Below are 15,090 nucleotides of genomic sequence, written 5' to 3' on the forward strand. Positions count from 1 at the left end.
ATTTATGACACAACTTCATAGAAGAGAGAAGAGACTTTAAACTAAACCTCACAATACCTGTGCAAGATGATCACTAACCCATTCGGGAGAAAAAGCTGCTGCACAAAAGTGACAAGGAGGCTATGACTTATCAAAGGACACATGTTTAGGCTGCAGTCAATCTGGTAACAAAATCCTAATCTCTCACCCCATTCTTGAAGGTCAGAAGGATTGCCGGCTACAACATAATGTAGAAAGAGCAAGAAAAATGGAGCAACTCTAAAACTCCATGCAAAGAGAAGAAGCAATAAAGATGTTTTTGGTGTATTGGGGTGTTTGGGTTTGTTGGGGGTTTTTTGGTTTTTTAGAGTACGCTCTGCATTAACCCTGGCCACATTCCTGCAGACAAAAGCTACATTACAGCTCAGGTTTGTTTTGTTGCTGGTTTTTGTTTGGGTTTTTTTTTTTAATCTGTATATAAACAATGTTGCTTCCCAAAATAGGTAATAAATATGACACTGTCTGAGCATCTCAATTTCTATGTCAGATGCTCCCTTCTAAGTAAGAAGTTACTATTTTGAATCTGAAACATGAAAAATGTCCTTTTCCATTCCTCTGATAACTGAATGATTAAAATATGTGAGTCTAAAATTAGGAGATCTTAAATTGTACTCATTTTCTTTGGATCCTGAAAAAGAAGGGAAAATTTCCCTCTTGGGTGAAGTCAGAGCCTCTCAACAGAACTTGAATTCAGCTTTCCATGCCTCTCCCAACTCTGTAAGTTTATGTTTGGTTCTTCAGATCTCACTGGGATTCCCCTCTCCAACAGAAAAGGGAAAAAAATCTCTGAAATTTTTCAATGCAGTATTATGAAATTAGCAAAGTATTTAATCCTCCAAATAATTGTTTCTAAACTCTGATCGCAACTCGGGAATGTTAGATAGCAGGGGAAGTGGGGAGCACGAAATGTATCTGTAGACAGAAGACGAACTGCCTCACCCTTTCCACCACCAGGAAAATTAACAGAAAAGCAGAGAAAAATGAAATATGTCATTTGGTTGCATATTTTCTTTGAACAGAGAAGCCTGAGCTGCTGCAATCATAGACCCGTAACAGTTCAAAATGCCAGTAAACCTTCATCTAAATAATTTCTGACCTTTTGACCAAGATAGAACAAAAATATAATTTTCTATAGTCTGTAATTTGCTATGGGTCACAACTCAAGTTGTTAACAAGCCCTTCCACATGTGTTTGTCATCAGGCTGTGCTACCTCCTAAATAAAGCACAACTGAAGTAGAGAATTGAAGTGTTAACACCTATTTTAATAAGGAAATTGTATCCAGGGATGACAGAAACTGCCCTAGATGTGTACTGTCCACTATCAGTTTCTGCTTTAAGTGCCAGCCCCAGAGAAAGTGTTCATCTTCAGAATAAAACCTCAGAATATGCTAATCTTATTTTTCCCTCCCACACTCAGCACAGCACCAATGGGGCCTTCCAACATAGTTAAATTCAGTCCTGTGCAAAGCTGCTGGGGTCATGAACAGGTGACTCCACTCCTAATTTAAACCCCATGGAGAGAACAAGTTTTGACTAATGGGATCTGGATAAGAAAGTTTAGACAATGCCAAGCTCTTTGTCCCATCTCTTCCTCTGACTGACACAATAGGGCCTTCATTAATTTAACTGCAGCTCCCCTGTATGCTGGCAGGAAACATTTCTTCAAAGAGCAATCTCACCCAGCAAGATCCCTCAGATCTCAGCACTTCCCAGAACTTAAAAACATACTGTTTCGGAGATGAGACCATTCACAGGGACTGAATATCACAGGCATTTGGAAAACCAGAGCTTCTGCACAAATATTTTCAACTTCCTCCAAGTTTCCACCTTAGATGACTCTACCTAGAATCTGCAGAGCGTTATTTCACCCTGTCATTGTCAAACCCAAGTCAGCTCCTTATTATTGCTTTCCAGAGCTCCCCTCTTCCTGCTCATTGGCACCACTACACACTTCTCCCTTCACAACGGCCACCTTGGCTGAGCCTTTTCACCCCAGCTCCCTGAAGTCCTCAGCTGGCTCCTTGTACATCATTTCAGTAGCCCTCTCAACAGCTCTCAGATTTCCATCCCCAGGGGTGACTCTTGCCAAGCTAATGCCCTACAACTCTTGCTGTGGGCTCCCTGCCTACCTCTCCATCAGCCATGTCAAATACATCTTGGAAAACTTTTGTCCTCAAACAATGGAAATTTGTGCTGAGCTCTCTTCACAGCAAGGAGAGACTATTACACCAGTTATATCAGTTAACAGGCAAAGAACCAGGAAAGTCTGTGAAGCTGACAAAGCTTACACTAAACACTTCTTTACAGAAGTACTTCTCTCCCTGCAGATGTTTTGAAAGTTTGTGTGCTTTGCATAACTAAATAGGTCTTTCAAAGTTTAATCAATGTAGAGTTTTGTTTCCTTTTAAAAACCAAGTCTAAAACTTCCCAAAAGTGGCCTGCTGTTATGCACATCTCTCTTGTATTCCAGCACAGACTAAGCGTCCCACATATTTTCAAGTTCCTCAGTACAGTCACAATCAGCTGGTTTAAATTCAAGGGGCAAAAATGAGATAGCTGAATAGCTTTAAAAAAAAATCCTGGCTGATGCTTGAATCATAAATTACTGCCACTTTTAAACACAGAAAGCCTTAAAGCCAAAGAAGAGTAGACCCTTAATTCAACCTACAGAATTGTCTGCATGATCCTATCTACCCCTGCAGCTCTGCCACCACTGAGAGTCTGTTAAACTTATTTTAAACAGCTTAGGAAACTAATCACATCCACCAGCCAAACTGTTCTTTCAGCAAAAGTAACATGGTGCATCCCATCCAGCATAAAACTGTTTCCAAGGAGCCAAGTGGGGTCAGGCTGTGTTACAGGAGGACAAATGTTAATGAGATTCCAGGCAAGAGAACACAGGCAATATTTTCTGAAAACACATTAAGTCTCCTGTTGAAAGATGACTGGTATTTTACAATTTGCTCAGTCTCTTGGGGTTACATTGGCCCAGAACATGGAAATTTCAACTGCATTGTATTTTATCAAGTATTTTCCTTTAATTGATCCCTTGCTCTTTCTTACAGCCTTTTCACTTAAAGAATTACAGGCTTGTCCACATATGGAGCTATTCAGAAATAGTTATTCCTGACAAGCCCTTTACAGAACCTCACTTTGGAATAAGCTTAAACTCTCTCACATTTCTAAAGCTGACTCTAGCAGAATATGTTGCAAGCCAGGAAATCCATCAGGAAATACTTTTAAATTATTTATTTCTCACTTATACTCTTTAACCCAAATTAGCTTTCCTCTATAGACACTTTGAGCTACAAATATTTCTAAATCAGCTGAATATCAGCCCTAGGATTGAAAGAGATGACAACCATCAGGCTTCTACTCAACACTGCAAAGTAGCATGTCCTCCAAGACCCGAATTGAGTAGCTAACACAAAGCAATCTAGGAAGGTCAGCTGATGAAGTAGCAATACATGCAGTTAACATGGAGCATACAAGAGAAGATAGCATGGGTGGTTGGTTAGGTGTTTGACAGTTCTTAATTTACTGTTTCAGGCTTTAATTGTATGATGAATTTCTTGGCAGCATTTGTGGATTCTGCCTCCATTCATCTTTATTTACAAGCAATTTCCAGCTGCAGCCCTAATTTGAGTATCCATCCACTAACTATGCTCCTTCTCTACTAGCTCTTAATGGCAGCACTCTCACCTTCACAATCATCTTCTAATCACTGCTCGGCTGTGCTTCTGCATAAGGATTTGGCAAAAATCCTGCAGTGTCTGTATGGCAGACCTGACCTCACCTAGATTAATTTATGATTATTTCAAAATTCATCATGATTAATCCAAAAGACCACCTACATTGTTGCGCTCCCCACCATTGCTCATCTTGACAGGGTTGGCATGTTCCCCTTCTGAATGCCTGTATGCATCCAGGTATGCACAGCACAAGAGACAGTCACACACAAACTGACAGGCACTGATCAAGGAAAATAGCCAAAAAAAAAAAAAGCTTAAATACTGCGGAAGAGGTCCCATCAAACTTTGACTGCTGTCAGACTTTGAATACTACTTTGAGTACTATGGTCTGTCAGCCCATACTACACTGGTTGAGAGGAGATAGGATGCAAAGCAGAAAATAAGGCTTTTTGTTTTTAAAAAGTTTTGTCCATTTCTTAGTTGGGTTCTTAGAAAAGTGATAGTTAAAAATTCAAAGCCATTAGCCCAAAGTCTAGACACAATTAAGTGCTAAATCACCTCTTTGTTGCAGCAGACAACTGTTGATTTAGAAGCAACTCTCCCTAGAGCATCCAACTTGTCTGTTGAATTGAAAAGTCACATCTTCCAGGATGTAAGTTTTGGAATTTCAAATAGCTAAAAATCTTAACTCCATGTCTGATGTGAGTGGTTGTTTCATCTCTGTTAGATTGGACTCCTGCAAGCTGATCTTCTAGGGCTTACAATGCTGCAAAGCCTTGAGCAATTATCTTGCTGGAGATTATTTCATGACATTACTCTGTTGATTTGTCCGACTCATGCTTCTGCCTTTTCCTCAGAATGGGCATTAATAGCAACTTTCTTTTCCAACCTAGCCAGTTACTCTCGTGGCATTCATACCAATACACTTTTGCAGATTCCTGTTCTTCTATTAAACTTAAACAGGTTACCTGTTTCAACAGATATGACCAGGGCAGAAGGAAGGGGCTGATTTGTGGACAGAGAATATCCAAAATGTCTTTTTTCCCCCTAGACAAAAAATCCCTATCCTAAAATAATACAAAACATGTACTTTCCTTCTTTATTTGAAGTAAAAGCACACTCAAAATGTCATTCTACAGATTTGTAAACTGTAAACTTGCTTGCATTTGGGCTTGCTTCGTCTAGAAACAAGTTAGGACTAGTAGCGAAAGCTAGCTGAATTCCCCAGAAAGATAAATCCTGCATTAAGAAGCTTTCCTATTTGACACATCCCAGCAGGAGATTAAAAAATTCCCAAGTTATTAATACTGAGGGTCAGATGCTAATCACAGATGAACCACACACTTTGCTCTTATCACAAAAGTATCTTAAGTGGCAACATACTGGAATACACAAGTGAGCTTGGAATTTCACCTTGAAACACCTGTACTCACCTTGCCCTGTGGAGCCAATTCAAATTCATTCAACATCCCTCCATTCTTAAATTTTGGAAAAAAGTAAAGTGCGAGGCCATGCCAAAATCCTTCTTGCTGAAGACAGCCAAGCCTATTGTCTTTGAAGGGAGCAGTCCCTACCTAAGCATTCAGAGCTTTCTCAGAATACAGCCTAGGTTTCCAGCTTTTCCTATGAGGTTGGTGCTCCACCAAAGCCTAGCAGGTAGCCCAAATTTTAGCATTCTTGTAGTCAGATCAGAAACACCTTTTGGACTCATGAGCTTGTCCAGCATTTAGACAACTCAAGGGACCACAGTACGGAGACACCAAAACAGAATGAAAACAAGCCAGATGAGGAACCTAAAGTATCATGGCTACATCAGCTTAAAAATTTAACAGGACAAATGAACGCAGGCACAGTGTCACTAATATGACTAGGTAGCTTTTAGGATCTGAATTACTCTCCGTCTGGTGCTACGGCATACTCTGCAGACACTCCACTTTACTGCAAGTAACCTAGGATCTGGCAGCCTTGGGAATCCATGCACAGTGTCAATGCATCTCCAGCACTGTAATCCTAAAGAACTCTGGGAACTTACACAAGGACAAAAGCAGCTCAATAGCTTCAGTTGGTAATATACTTCCAGAGCATGTTCATTACTGCTAGCTGCCAAAAGAACAGGACATCTACCTCCCAGCCTGGTCCTCAGTCCTCCCCCACACTTTCCTCTCACAAGTGAGCTGAAAGTCAAGGTAGCTTGCTTTCCCTACAAAAAGTAGGAAGAAAAAAAAAGATAACATCACCAAAAACAGCCAATCAAAAATAAAAGGTCAGAAAGATAAGAGTGAACTTGATATTTACAAGCAACAGCCCAAAACTTTCACTAAATATCTTGCAAAGCTCAGATTGTAACCATAACAATATCTAAATATTAGATGGAAAAGGCTGTTGTCAGCTAGCTTCTCTAGAACGCGGTCCAAACGATTTTATTCTCACCTCCACGGAAAAGCCAGCAGGATGTAAAGTTAACTGTGCTGAATCCAGCCACTTTGGCACTCATGAAGGAAACCTCATCAGTCAAACTGGGACAATCTTAAACTTGTCCCATAAAACCATGTTTGCAGGAGGCTGGTGGGGGAGGCCCAGAAGGGGGCTTCTCTTTATCAAAGTTTCTTGTAATTAATAGTATACTCTGTCATATTAAACTAACATAAATTCTGTACAAATCAATCTGGAGATGTACAATTAACTCTGGATCTGCAAGATGCACCTGGTTACTATTTAAAATGGGCACTAGGAGGTTAAAAATACTGCTCCTTCTCAGAGTTATTTACACCGCCTTAGAATATTAAAAGTAAGATTTTAGAACATCTGGTTTTCCTTTCCACTCCCTATGATATCATGTTTTCCAAGCACATTTGGCAGCTCACTGTAAAGATACAGGCAGACTAAACATACAGGGCAATGTAGAGTCAAGATGAAAAATTCCAAAACCCTGGATGCAGTAAGCATGTTTCCTATCTCCAAGTTTGTTACACAAGTGGTATAATAAGGGTTTTTCCCCACCTTGGTAACTCATGTATGTTTCAACCTTCCTCCTTGAAGAGATGAGATACCATGTATCTGCCTCTAGTGTTTTGGCTATGTTTTTGTAAGTAATTTTTGATGTATTATGGGATATTCAGAGTCCCTATACAGCAAGATTCAGTTATAGGAAAAAATAATTATAACAGGGTCAGATTTTGTATGTACTTTTCTTCATCTCACTCTGGGAGATGAGATTTGCCTTCTATATTCCTCCTGCCTAAAATTAAAAAAAAAAAAAAAACCCACACTACAGCCCCTGCCTTTTTACTGCTTGATTTTGTGCCTTCTAGCCTGCAACTGGGAAATTGGACCAAACCAGTTCCAGGGGACTGTGCTTCCCATGAATTTACACAGGATGTAAACAATACAGAAGAGTGGCTGTTATAAAAACTAAGAGGTCCCATTTGACCAATTTTTCCCATGTATTTTAAGATATCTTGATGCAACCTTTGCATTTTTTCTTCTTTACCTATTCTTTTTACTGGGTCACATTCAAAATACAGATTAGTCAGCATCAACATACCTTTACCCTTAGCACATACTCGCATTTTATTGATACACAGGAAAGTAGTTGACTCTTATGCCCACCAGTGAAGGAACAGCAAACCTAGAAATCCAATGTCAGTTTCTTGCTCTAAATCTTAATTTCTCCATTTTGTAAAAAGACAGTTTAGAAATGCAAAGAGATGCCTTGGGAATCCTAACATGACAGAGTCTTTGGCTTATTATTTCATATTTAAAAGCAATTTATATCACAGTAATTACTAAAGTGTACAAAGGAGGAAAAGTACACATCAAAAAACTACTCACAAAATAATAGTCCCAGTGGTTATGCCCTGATTAAAACTTAATGACTAATCAATAAAACTATAATTATAACTTTCACTCTGATGCGATTTAAAATGGTTTATATATTTCTATCGATCTGCTAAGACTTTATATAAAACAAATGTGAGAAGACCTTGCCCTGTGCTATTTTTATTACAGGTTTGTTGTAGCAAATCTCTAAATCCCTATCTCAATTATTTTACAGCTTAGTTCTCCCATCACACCAAGAGGAGAAGAAAAGCTAGCAAAAAGCAGAATCTTATTAGCTGAAAAATGGCTGTTACAACAGTGCTGTTTCCACACCACAAAGTCAGATTGCCATTTCAATGGCTATCACTATATACTTCTCTGGCCTTAGAGTAGCAAGAGCCAAGCACATGAGATGGCCCTGAGCAATTTATTCAACTATGCTGCATCTCTGTTTGTCAGCCTGAAAATGAAAGCAGTAAGTGCCTGAGCTGTAAGGGTCATAAGACTACAGATCACCTTGGAAAAAAAACAGGCAACAGGTTCTGTAATCATGCAAGGAGTCATCTGTAGCCAACTGTTCTTTGGTTGCTGCTGATTAAATTACACCATTATAGTTTTCTCACAGAATCCTCCCAGGCAGAGGAAGTATACTATAAACAACCCACTCATGAAAGGAGACTTTTTTCCCCAGTGGATTTTATTGCAGAGCACTGGCATCTCTTCATGAGCCCAATCATCATTTTGCTTGAGTGTGAAACAGCACTTGAGAAGCTTAAAACACCTCTTGGATCTGCTGTTCCATGAGATATCAGGCAAACAAGGAATTTAAGGGCTATGCACTGCCATAGTGGTGAAGAACCTCTTGCTGATTTCTAATGGCCTTTATAGAATTTCCATGGAACTAACCTAAGGCAAAGCACAGAATTTATAAGTCATAACCTGACAGGGTCTAATCAAAGTCAAAAAGAATCCACATGAGACAGCAACACAAACATATCCCATCTATTTACTATCACCTATTTACTCCTGCCTATAACCACTATCAGAGCAGTTAGTAGGTGCTGCATTCACCTATCTTCATGCACTTGGTATGTTAAATTAAGTTCCCTGGATAAGTCCCATTCAATCTTACCAGTATTGTTTCTACAGAAGAATAAAAATTACTTGGGAATCAAAGCTGAACCCACAGAGAGCAGGGAGAGCTGAACTGCTTCCCATGAGAAGTAGCTAGGCTACACTGCTATAATAGTGAGGCACCTGGTGCTGAGGTAAAATGGCATAGATCCCTCTGCACTCCTGTAGCTTGGGACCAACCTACAAGTAAGCTAAGCCACCATGGGGAGTAAAAATACACAGCTACCTGTATGGAGAGAAAGAAGCCAGTGCCACAAGAGATGGAAAAACTCAGTAAATAAAAGCAGAATAATCAAAGCAGAACAGAGACCATACATTTTTCTGCTCCCCCCCCCCCCCCAATCATGGGCTAAGTTTAAGTTGCAAAAGAGCCAGAAAAGTTGGTTTCATACAGCCCATTTCCCTCCCCAAAACTTGTGGGGACACAGCAATTCATACCCCATTTCATCACTGCAGTGCCAGGAAACACCCAGTGTGACAAACACAGGAGAAACAAGGTGGACAGTGATGGCAGGAACAGCAACGGACTGTTCACAGCCGAACACCCAGCCTTGAACACTTGCCAAGGAACCGTGCCAGCTCTGCAGTTAAAAACAAGAGGAGTATCTGGGGAAAGAAGGATTTTGCTGAACCTGGAATATATTTGATTCAGCTAACCCAAAGCAACCTTGCTCTTTGTGTTTGCAAATAACCACAGAAAGTTTTTAAAAGCACAATATTCAAGCTTCTAGCATAAAGTGTGTGGATAAAGCATCTTCAGTATCTACCTATAGACAAGTTTGTGTCCAGATCAGACAGGAATGGTCATCATTTGATCACACCAAGAAGTGTTCTCTTTCAACACTTGCTACAGTCCATTTGCACAGGAAGTTCCTGTTATGGAGTGTCACATACAAGCTCTTGCCAAGAGCTAAACTTTCAACTCTGTGGATCTACAGGTTGTCCAGTCATCCTGGCATTGCATGTTGGCAATGAAATTAACTTTATCATCTTAAACTGGAACATGAAGTCACTTTCATATACAGCCTTGACATTTCCTTAGTACTGAAAACTTTTCTGTCTCAAAAAAAAAAATTTCTAAGGAGCAGACAATATAAGCTGGGAAACAGCCTGGGTACACCAGACTGGAAAGTCACAAGGGCAAGAGCTATTTTGTTACTTAATGCCATTTCATTTGTAACTTACAATATAAAAACCAAAAAACACCCACCCACACAATTAATTTCTGCAAAGTCCATACTGTTAACAAGGCATGGGCAACCTAGGCACCAAAACAAGAGACTTTGTGACCTTCCTTAATGATCATCTAAAGTGTTCAACAGAATCTGGTCCCAATTATTCTGGGTATTATATGAACCTAGGCAGAGCAAGCCATTACTTGCAGCTCCAGAACCTGTTATAAACAAAGTAATGCATTTAAGGCATAATAAACACAGCAACTTTTCCAAAAAAGCAGGAGGAAAGAGTTTTCAAAAAGCTTGTATATAGTGATGTTTTCATTATTCACATGTGTCCGTATCCTGCAATAACCTGACCAATACACTACAGGGCTACAGCTATCAGAGAGGCCATGTGAAAAGCTGTCACTAAAATATGCAGGTGTCCATCCCAAGGGGAAAAGTTCCATTAGATTATCTACGACACTTTCCACTGAGACAGGCTTCATCAGGAAAGCACTACACATAGTTTGGTAAGTGACATTACACAGTCATCAGTTGCCCTATCCTGTCACATCACTTTATACAGCCACGAGGAGTGTCTGTTTATAAATACAATAAAATATTTCGGTAAATGGTGTTGGTTGAATGTGAATGCATGGAGGGAAGGTGAGGGAGATAATTAGTTAATACTGGTTCTTACATGTCAACGTACATGGGTTTCAGAGGATGGCACCTACCTACTTTACACAAAACATCGTGGTCCCATGGCTATTCTTAAAATAAAAATCCTTTCCATGACTACCCCACATGAAGCTGAAAGGCTGTAGAGCCTTTCTTGAATGTTAACACTGACACACAAGTTCTACAACATGAAGGTGTATTCATGTTTTGGAACAAAGCACTCTTACACTACCTCCTGACTTAGCAAGATTAGGCAATAGGTCCGCTAAGAATTGTTACTCACTCATTTATGCACTTTGAAACAATCCTTACAAGTGCCAACACTTCATTAAAAAAAGTAATATTTTTGTAAGAAGTCACAGGTACAAAGATGGTCAACACTCAAGAGTAAGATATGACACCAAACCTGGTGGTTTCCTCTCCTCCCACAGACATACAACATAGGAATTTCTTTCTTACCACTTCTCCAAGGGAGGCAGCCACCATGTGTGTTGCTGGAGTCAAGTAAGGTGTAGAGCCATAGTGCAGCATGGATTTCACATTCTCATAGGTGATAAAAAATGCAGCAGCTGAAATTCAAGAATACATGCAGTCATTTAACTGCTCCTCCATCACAGAACTAGCACAAAAACATTTAGAGGTGGATTTTGTTACCTATTACTCTGCAACTGTAGTTGAAGACAGGATATTTTTGCCTGAAAACAGTACAACAGTATCAACACAATCTGTTGGATATTTCCTTCAGAAGTTCATGCTCCTGGCTATCACTGGCAAACCTCCCATTAACATTGAAGTGTCAGGACTTAAGGCAATATTTAGTATTGAGATAAGGAAAGATGTGTTAATTAGTCATGCACGTCTAGTAGTTTGTTTAAAAAATGGTATCTTCCATATTCATAAATAGGAAGGGTAGAGAGGAGGTCAACTGCTTGAATTGGATGGATGATTTTTTTTGGGGGGGGGAGGAGATGGGGGACAACAGACAGAACAGGGGATGGACCAACCACAAACAAAAGAAATCAGCTGATTAATTGAAAAGAAAGAAAAAAACAACCCAAAAATCATCGAGGTACTTGATACAAGTCTGCTACTCTGTTGTGCAAAACTGTTTCAGTAGAAGTTAATAGCTTCTCTCTAGCTATCATCAGTTTAATATTTTGCACTTTAGCTCCATAAAAAAATTCTTCTAAGCTTCTGAAGGACTCTTAAAAGTTCTGTCCAGTGAACAAGAAACATACAAAACTAAACGGAGCATTGCAATATGAGCTGTGTTTATTCACTGCAACAGTCAACTACAAAGGCACTTGCTCCTTCAGGGTTACTCCTTCTCCTAAAGACAATTTCAGTTCTCAGTGATACGTTGGAAAGATAAAGCCACAGTTCTGATTTTGAAGATGGAATGTCTGAAAAAATGACATGTCTTGCAGGGGAACAGATTTTAATTGTAAAGAAGGGCTATGTGAATTGCCTTCTGCTAATCAAAAGATGCTTATCACCTCAAAAGCAGATAACAGAGCAGACAAGATAAAGAACTGAATTTTTTTTATATCATCTTATGAAGGACATCAAATATCTGAAGGTGTCACTGGCTTTGTCAGTAAAGTTCTCCTAACATTTACTACTGACAGCACAGCTTGCTGCTTTTTTATCTCTCCCTACAAAGACAAAATGGACAAAGACACCAGCAATTTTAGATGTCTTTTCTCTGCAGGGACTACAAGCACTTATTTTTTTAAAGCTTCAGTTTCAAAAGTATTCCTGATGTTTTCTCATTTTAAGTGTTGTAGTTGTTTCCAGGGAGAAAAAGATGGGCATAGCAGCCCCAAGACAATTAGCTCAAAGACCTACAGTGCTCAAGCACTCTGATTTTCCATTCATTTCCAATGCAGCGAAAGAGTGGGTCATGACAAAAGTGTCCAAGGCAAGCAAGACTCAAGCCCTTTGTGGCACCTGGAAATGCTTTAGGGTGCCCCTACAAGTAAGGACAGGCTGATAAGACATATCCAGGAATGCTTCCAAGGAGTAAGGGTTGCTTTTCCTGCAGGAGCAGAAGCCACGGACATGAATGTCCTATACTACATAAGTTCTCACTTAAAGATGACAAAGCGTAATCCAAAGAAAGTTACCATTTGGAAAGGATCCTATAGCAGTGGAAGGAACACCAGCATAGATGCCACGAAAGCCACCAGCCTTCCTAAATCCTTGGGGACTCTGCAGTCTGGTTTTTACAGTATCCAGGGGAAAAAGGATCAAGTCAACACAGACACCAGCAACTCCACCAGCCTTCAAGACAAAATCATTAGGTAAAGTGCATCAATATTCATAGGGGTGAAGCTGTGGTGCTTATATGAGTAACTGAGGCATACCTAAACCAAAGCACTACTGACTGTATCCTTTCTGAGGTCAAATTATAAACCAATAGTCTCACACAGACCTCAACAGCTTCTACAGCTATTACAAGGAAGCTTCAACAAAAGAAAGTAACAGATATAACAACTTTAAAACCATTTTTAAGGTATTTTCCAAACAATCTTGATGTTTTGCATAGTACAAGCAAATCCATGCAACACTGACCCCCTGAAAGCAAGACAGTGAATGCCACTTATTGAAATGTCACAGCACAGAATGACCAACACCTGTAGGAAGTTGTGTGATAAGATCAGGGAAAGACAGAAGCAATTCTGCTTCCCCCATAAGCATCCCTAGAAAGCATATTCACATTTTCCTGGCAAGCTTCTTCATTTAAAGTGTTACTCCACAATTTCTTTTGTTGATCAAAGCTTAAAGTAAAACTTCTTTATTTTCTTTTGCTGACAAAATTCTATAGGAAAAAAAATCATATTAAACAAAGATGTTTTCAAAGTAGTAAGGCAAAAAGGGAGGTTTAGTTGAAAGTAGTTTCTGCTAAAGCTCCATCTTTTTCCAGTGTCTCTGTTTCCAGATTATATCCAGAAAGATAAAAAGTTGCCCAGAACATGGCTGATCTGTAGAAAAGAATTACTTGTCAAAAACAGAAAGAGGAGCCTGAAATAAATAGAAAAGAAAAAATACATACTGTTATATAGAACAGAAAACATAGTTCAAAGTCTACCTCATATAGAACATCACACAAGAAACAGCTGCACAGATTTTTAACTCTGCCTGAAAACAAATCGCATGTGTCTTAATCTGAATTTTTTTTTTCCAAGGCTAACAAGATTCAGAGAGGTGTTCACTATCTACTACTAAAGTTTTAATCAATAATTACTCTTTTAATCTATTTGGTTATTTTGCATGCATTGATTTTTCTTCACTCTTTTTCACCAAATCCTTATCTGCTCAAAATAACATTGATCAGATTTAATCTAGCCATCTGTTAAAACATGAAAAGTTACTAATTGCTTCTTTAGTTTTCAAAGTTCTGTATCTTAAATGTCATTTAAATTCATGAAGCAGCTAACAGAGCACCTGCCAGAGGGCAACAATACCTGCGTGCTTACACCATCTGCAGAAAAACAGTAATGATTTTTAGATGATGACAACTAAAATGCACCTTCTCCCCCATCTTTCAGTCACAGCAGCGTTATCAGAAGTCAAACAGCTGAAAAACCATTACCAGGAGCTGGTCATACCTGTTAAAGTTAATTCCAGCAAAACGATTAAATAAAACCACAGGGCCTGACTCAAATGCATTTGCCCACGCTCTTGCTGCTGGCAGCAGAGTGCCCCTGGAGTATTGGGGGCCGGGAGCTGAACCCTCCCAGCAGGCCCATGCCCACCGCTCTCCTCACGCTAGGCCAGGGCACGACGACCATGCTTTTACACAGTGAACCCAGAACGAGCGCTGGATATTTCCCAGATGGTCCCTGGCTATGGGGACTGGCGGCTTTACGCACTTGCATGCGACATACTGGGAGCACACATTGAAACGTAGCTTTTAGGGCGGGAAATGCAGTGCAAAGCACACGCTTCACAGCGCGCACACCCAGCAGCACCGCCGGGCTGCCGTCAGGGTCACGGCTTCTCCGCGGCCCCGGGGCAGCTGTTAAAGACAAGAGAAGAACCAAGGCGCACTACCACCGCCCCTCAGCGCGGCGCTGGCCTCAGGCCTGCGGGGCCGGCAGCCCAGGCCGCCGCGTCGCCTTGGCAACGGGCAGGCCCGGGCCCGCGCACTCACCGCCAAGGCCGCCCAGGACTCCCGCGGCTCCATGCAGGAGTGCCGAAGCAGGGTAGCGACACGGCGCGGCACAGACCAGCTCTCCCCACCACAGGACCGGACTAGACCGCCCGCTCTAGCGGTGCCCCCGGCACGCTCACGGGCGCAGCCATATTACTGCCCCTGACCCGCGGTCAGGCGGGAGTGTGTCTCACTGCGCCTGTGCAAGGGTACTGCGCATGCGCACGGCAGGTAGCGACGGCAGGCTCTGTGTCTGGCGCTGAAGCGTTAGCGCTGTAAGGGCGAAAACACGCATCGGTTATCACTAAGCGTTAATTAGTTATTACTTAATGGTGATTTGTTGTGCGCTAGCAGCCGTGCCGTGCCAGAAAAGGGGGGGAAGAGGCGCTTCCTGCTGCCCTTGAGGCA

At 40.8% G+C, this 15,090-nt stretch overlaps 1 protein-coding gene across 6 annotated transcripts in view; it reads right to left on the reverse strand.

Annotated features, from left to right (window-relative positions):
* SLC25A26 (solute carrier family 25 member 26) overlaps positions 1-14,870 on the reverse strand; it is a 90,164-nt gene extending 75,294 nt beyond the window's left edge. For 5 of the 6 annotated variants that reach the window (XR_008578788.1, XR_008578786.1, XR_008578785.1 and 2 more), the window contains exons 1-3: positions 14,683-14,864; positions 12,653-12,809; positions 10,986-11,095 (exon numbers count right to left, since the gene is read on the reverse strand). Coding sequence is in view for 1 of the 6 variants with exons in the window: in XM_054837965.1 (XP_054693940.1) it covers positions 10,986-11,095; positions 12,653-12,809; positions 14,683-14,715 (300 nt within the window). In the remaining 5 variants the exon portion in view is untranslated. Of the gene's footprint in view, positions 1-10,985; positions 11,096-12,652; positions 12,810-14,682 lie in introns of all 6 variants that reach the window. The other variant, XR_008578784.1, reaches the window with a different exon arrangement.
* Positions 14,871-15,090: the final 220 nt, after the last annotated feature.

This window comes from Grus americana, chromosome 11, assembly GCF_028858705.1.
Source record: "Grus americana isolate bGruAme1 chromosome 11, bGruAme1.mat, whole genome shotgun sequence".
In the NCBI taxonomy this organism is placed as follows: Eukaryota; Metazoa; Chordata; class Aves; order Gruiformes; family Gruidae; genus Grus; species Grus americana.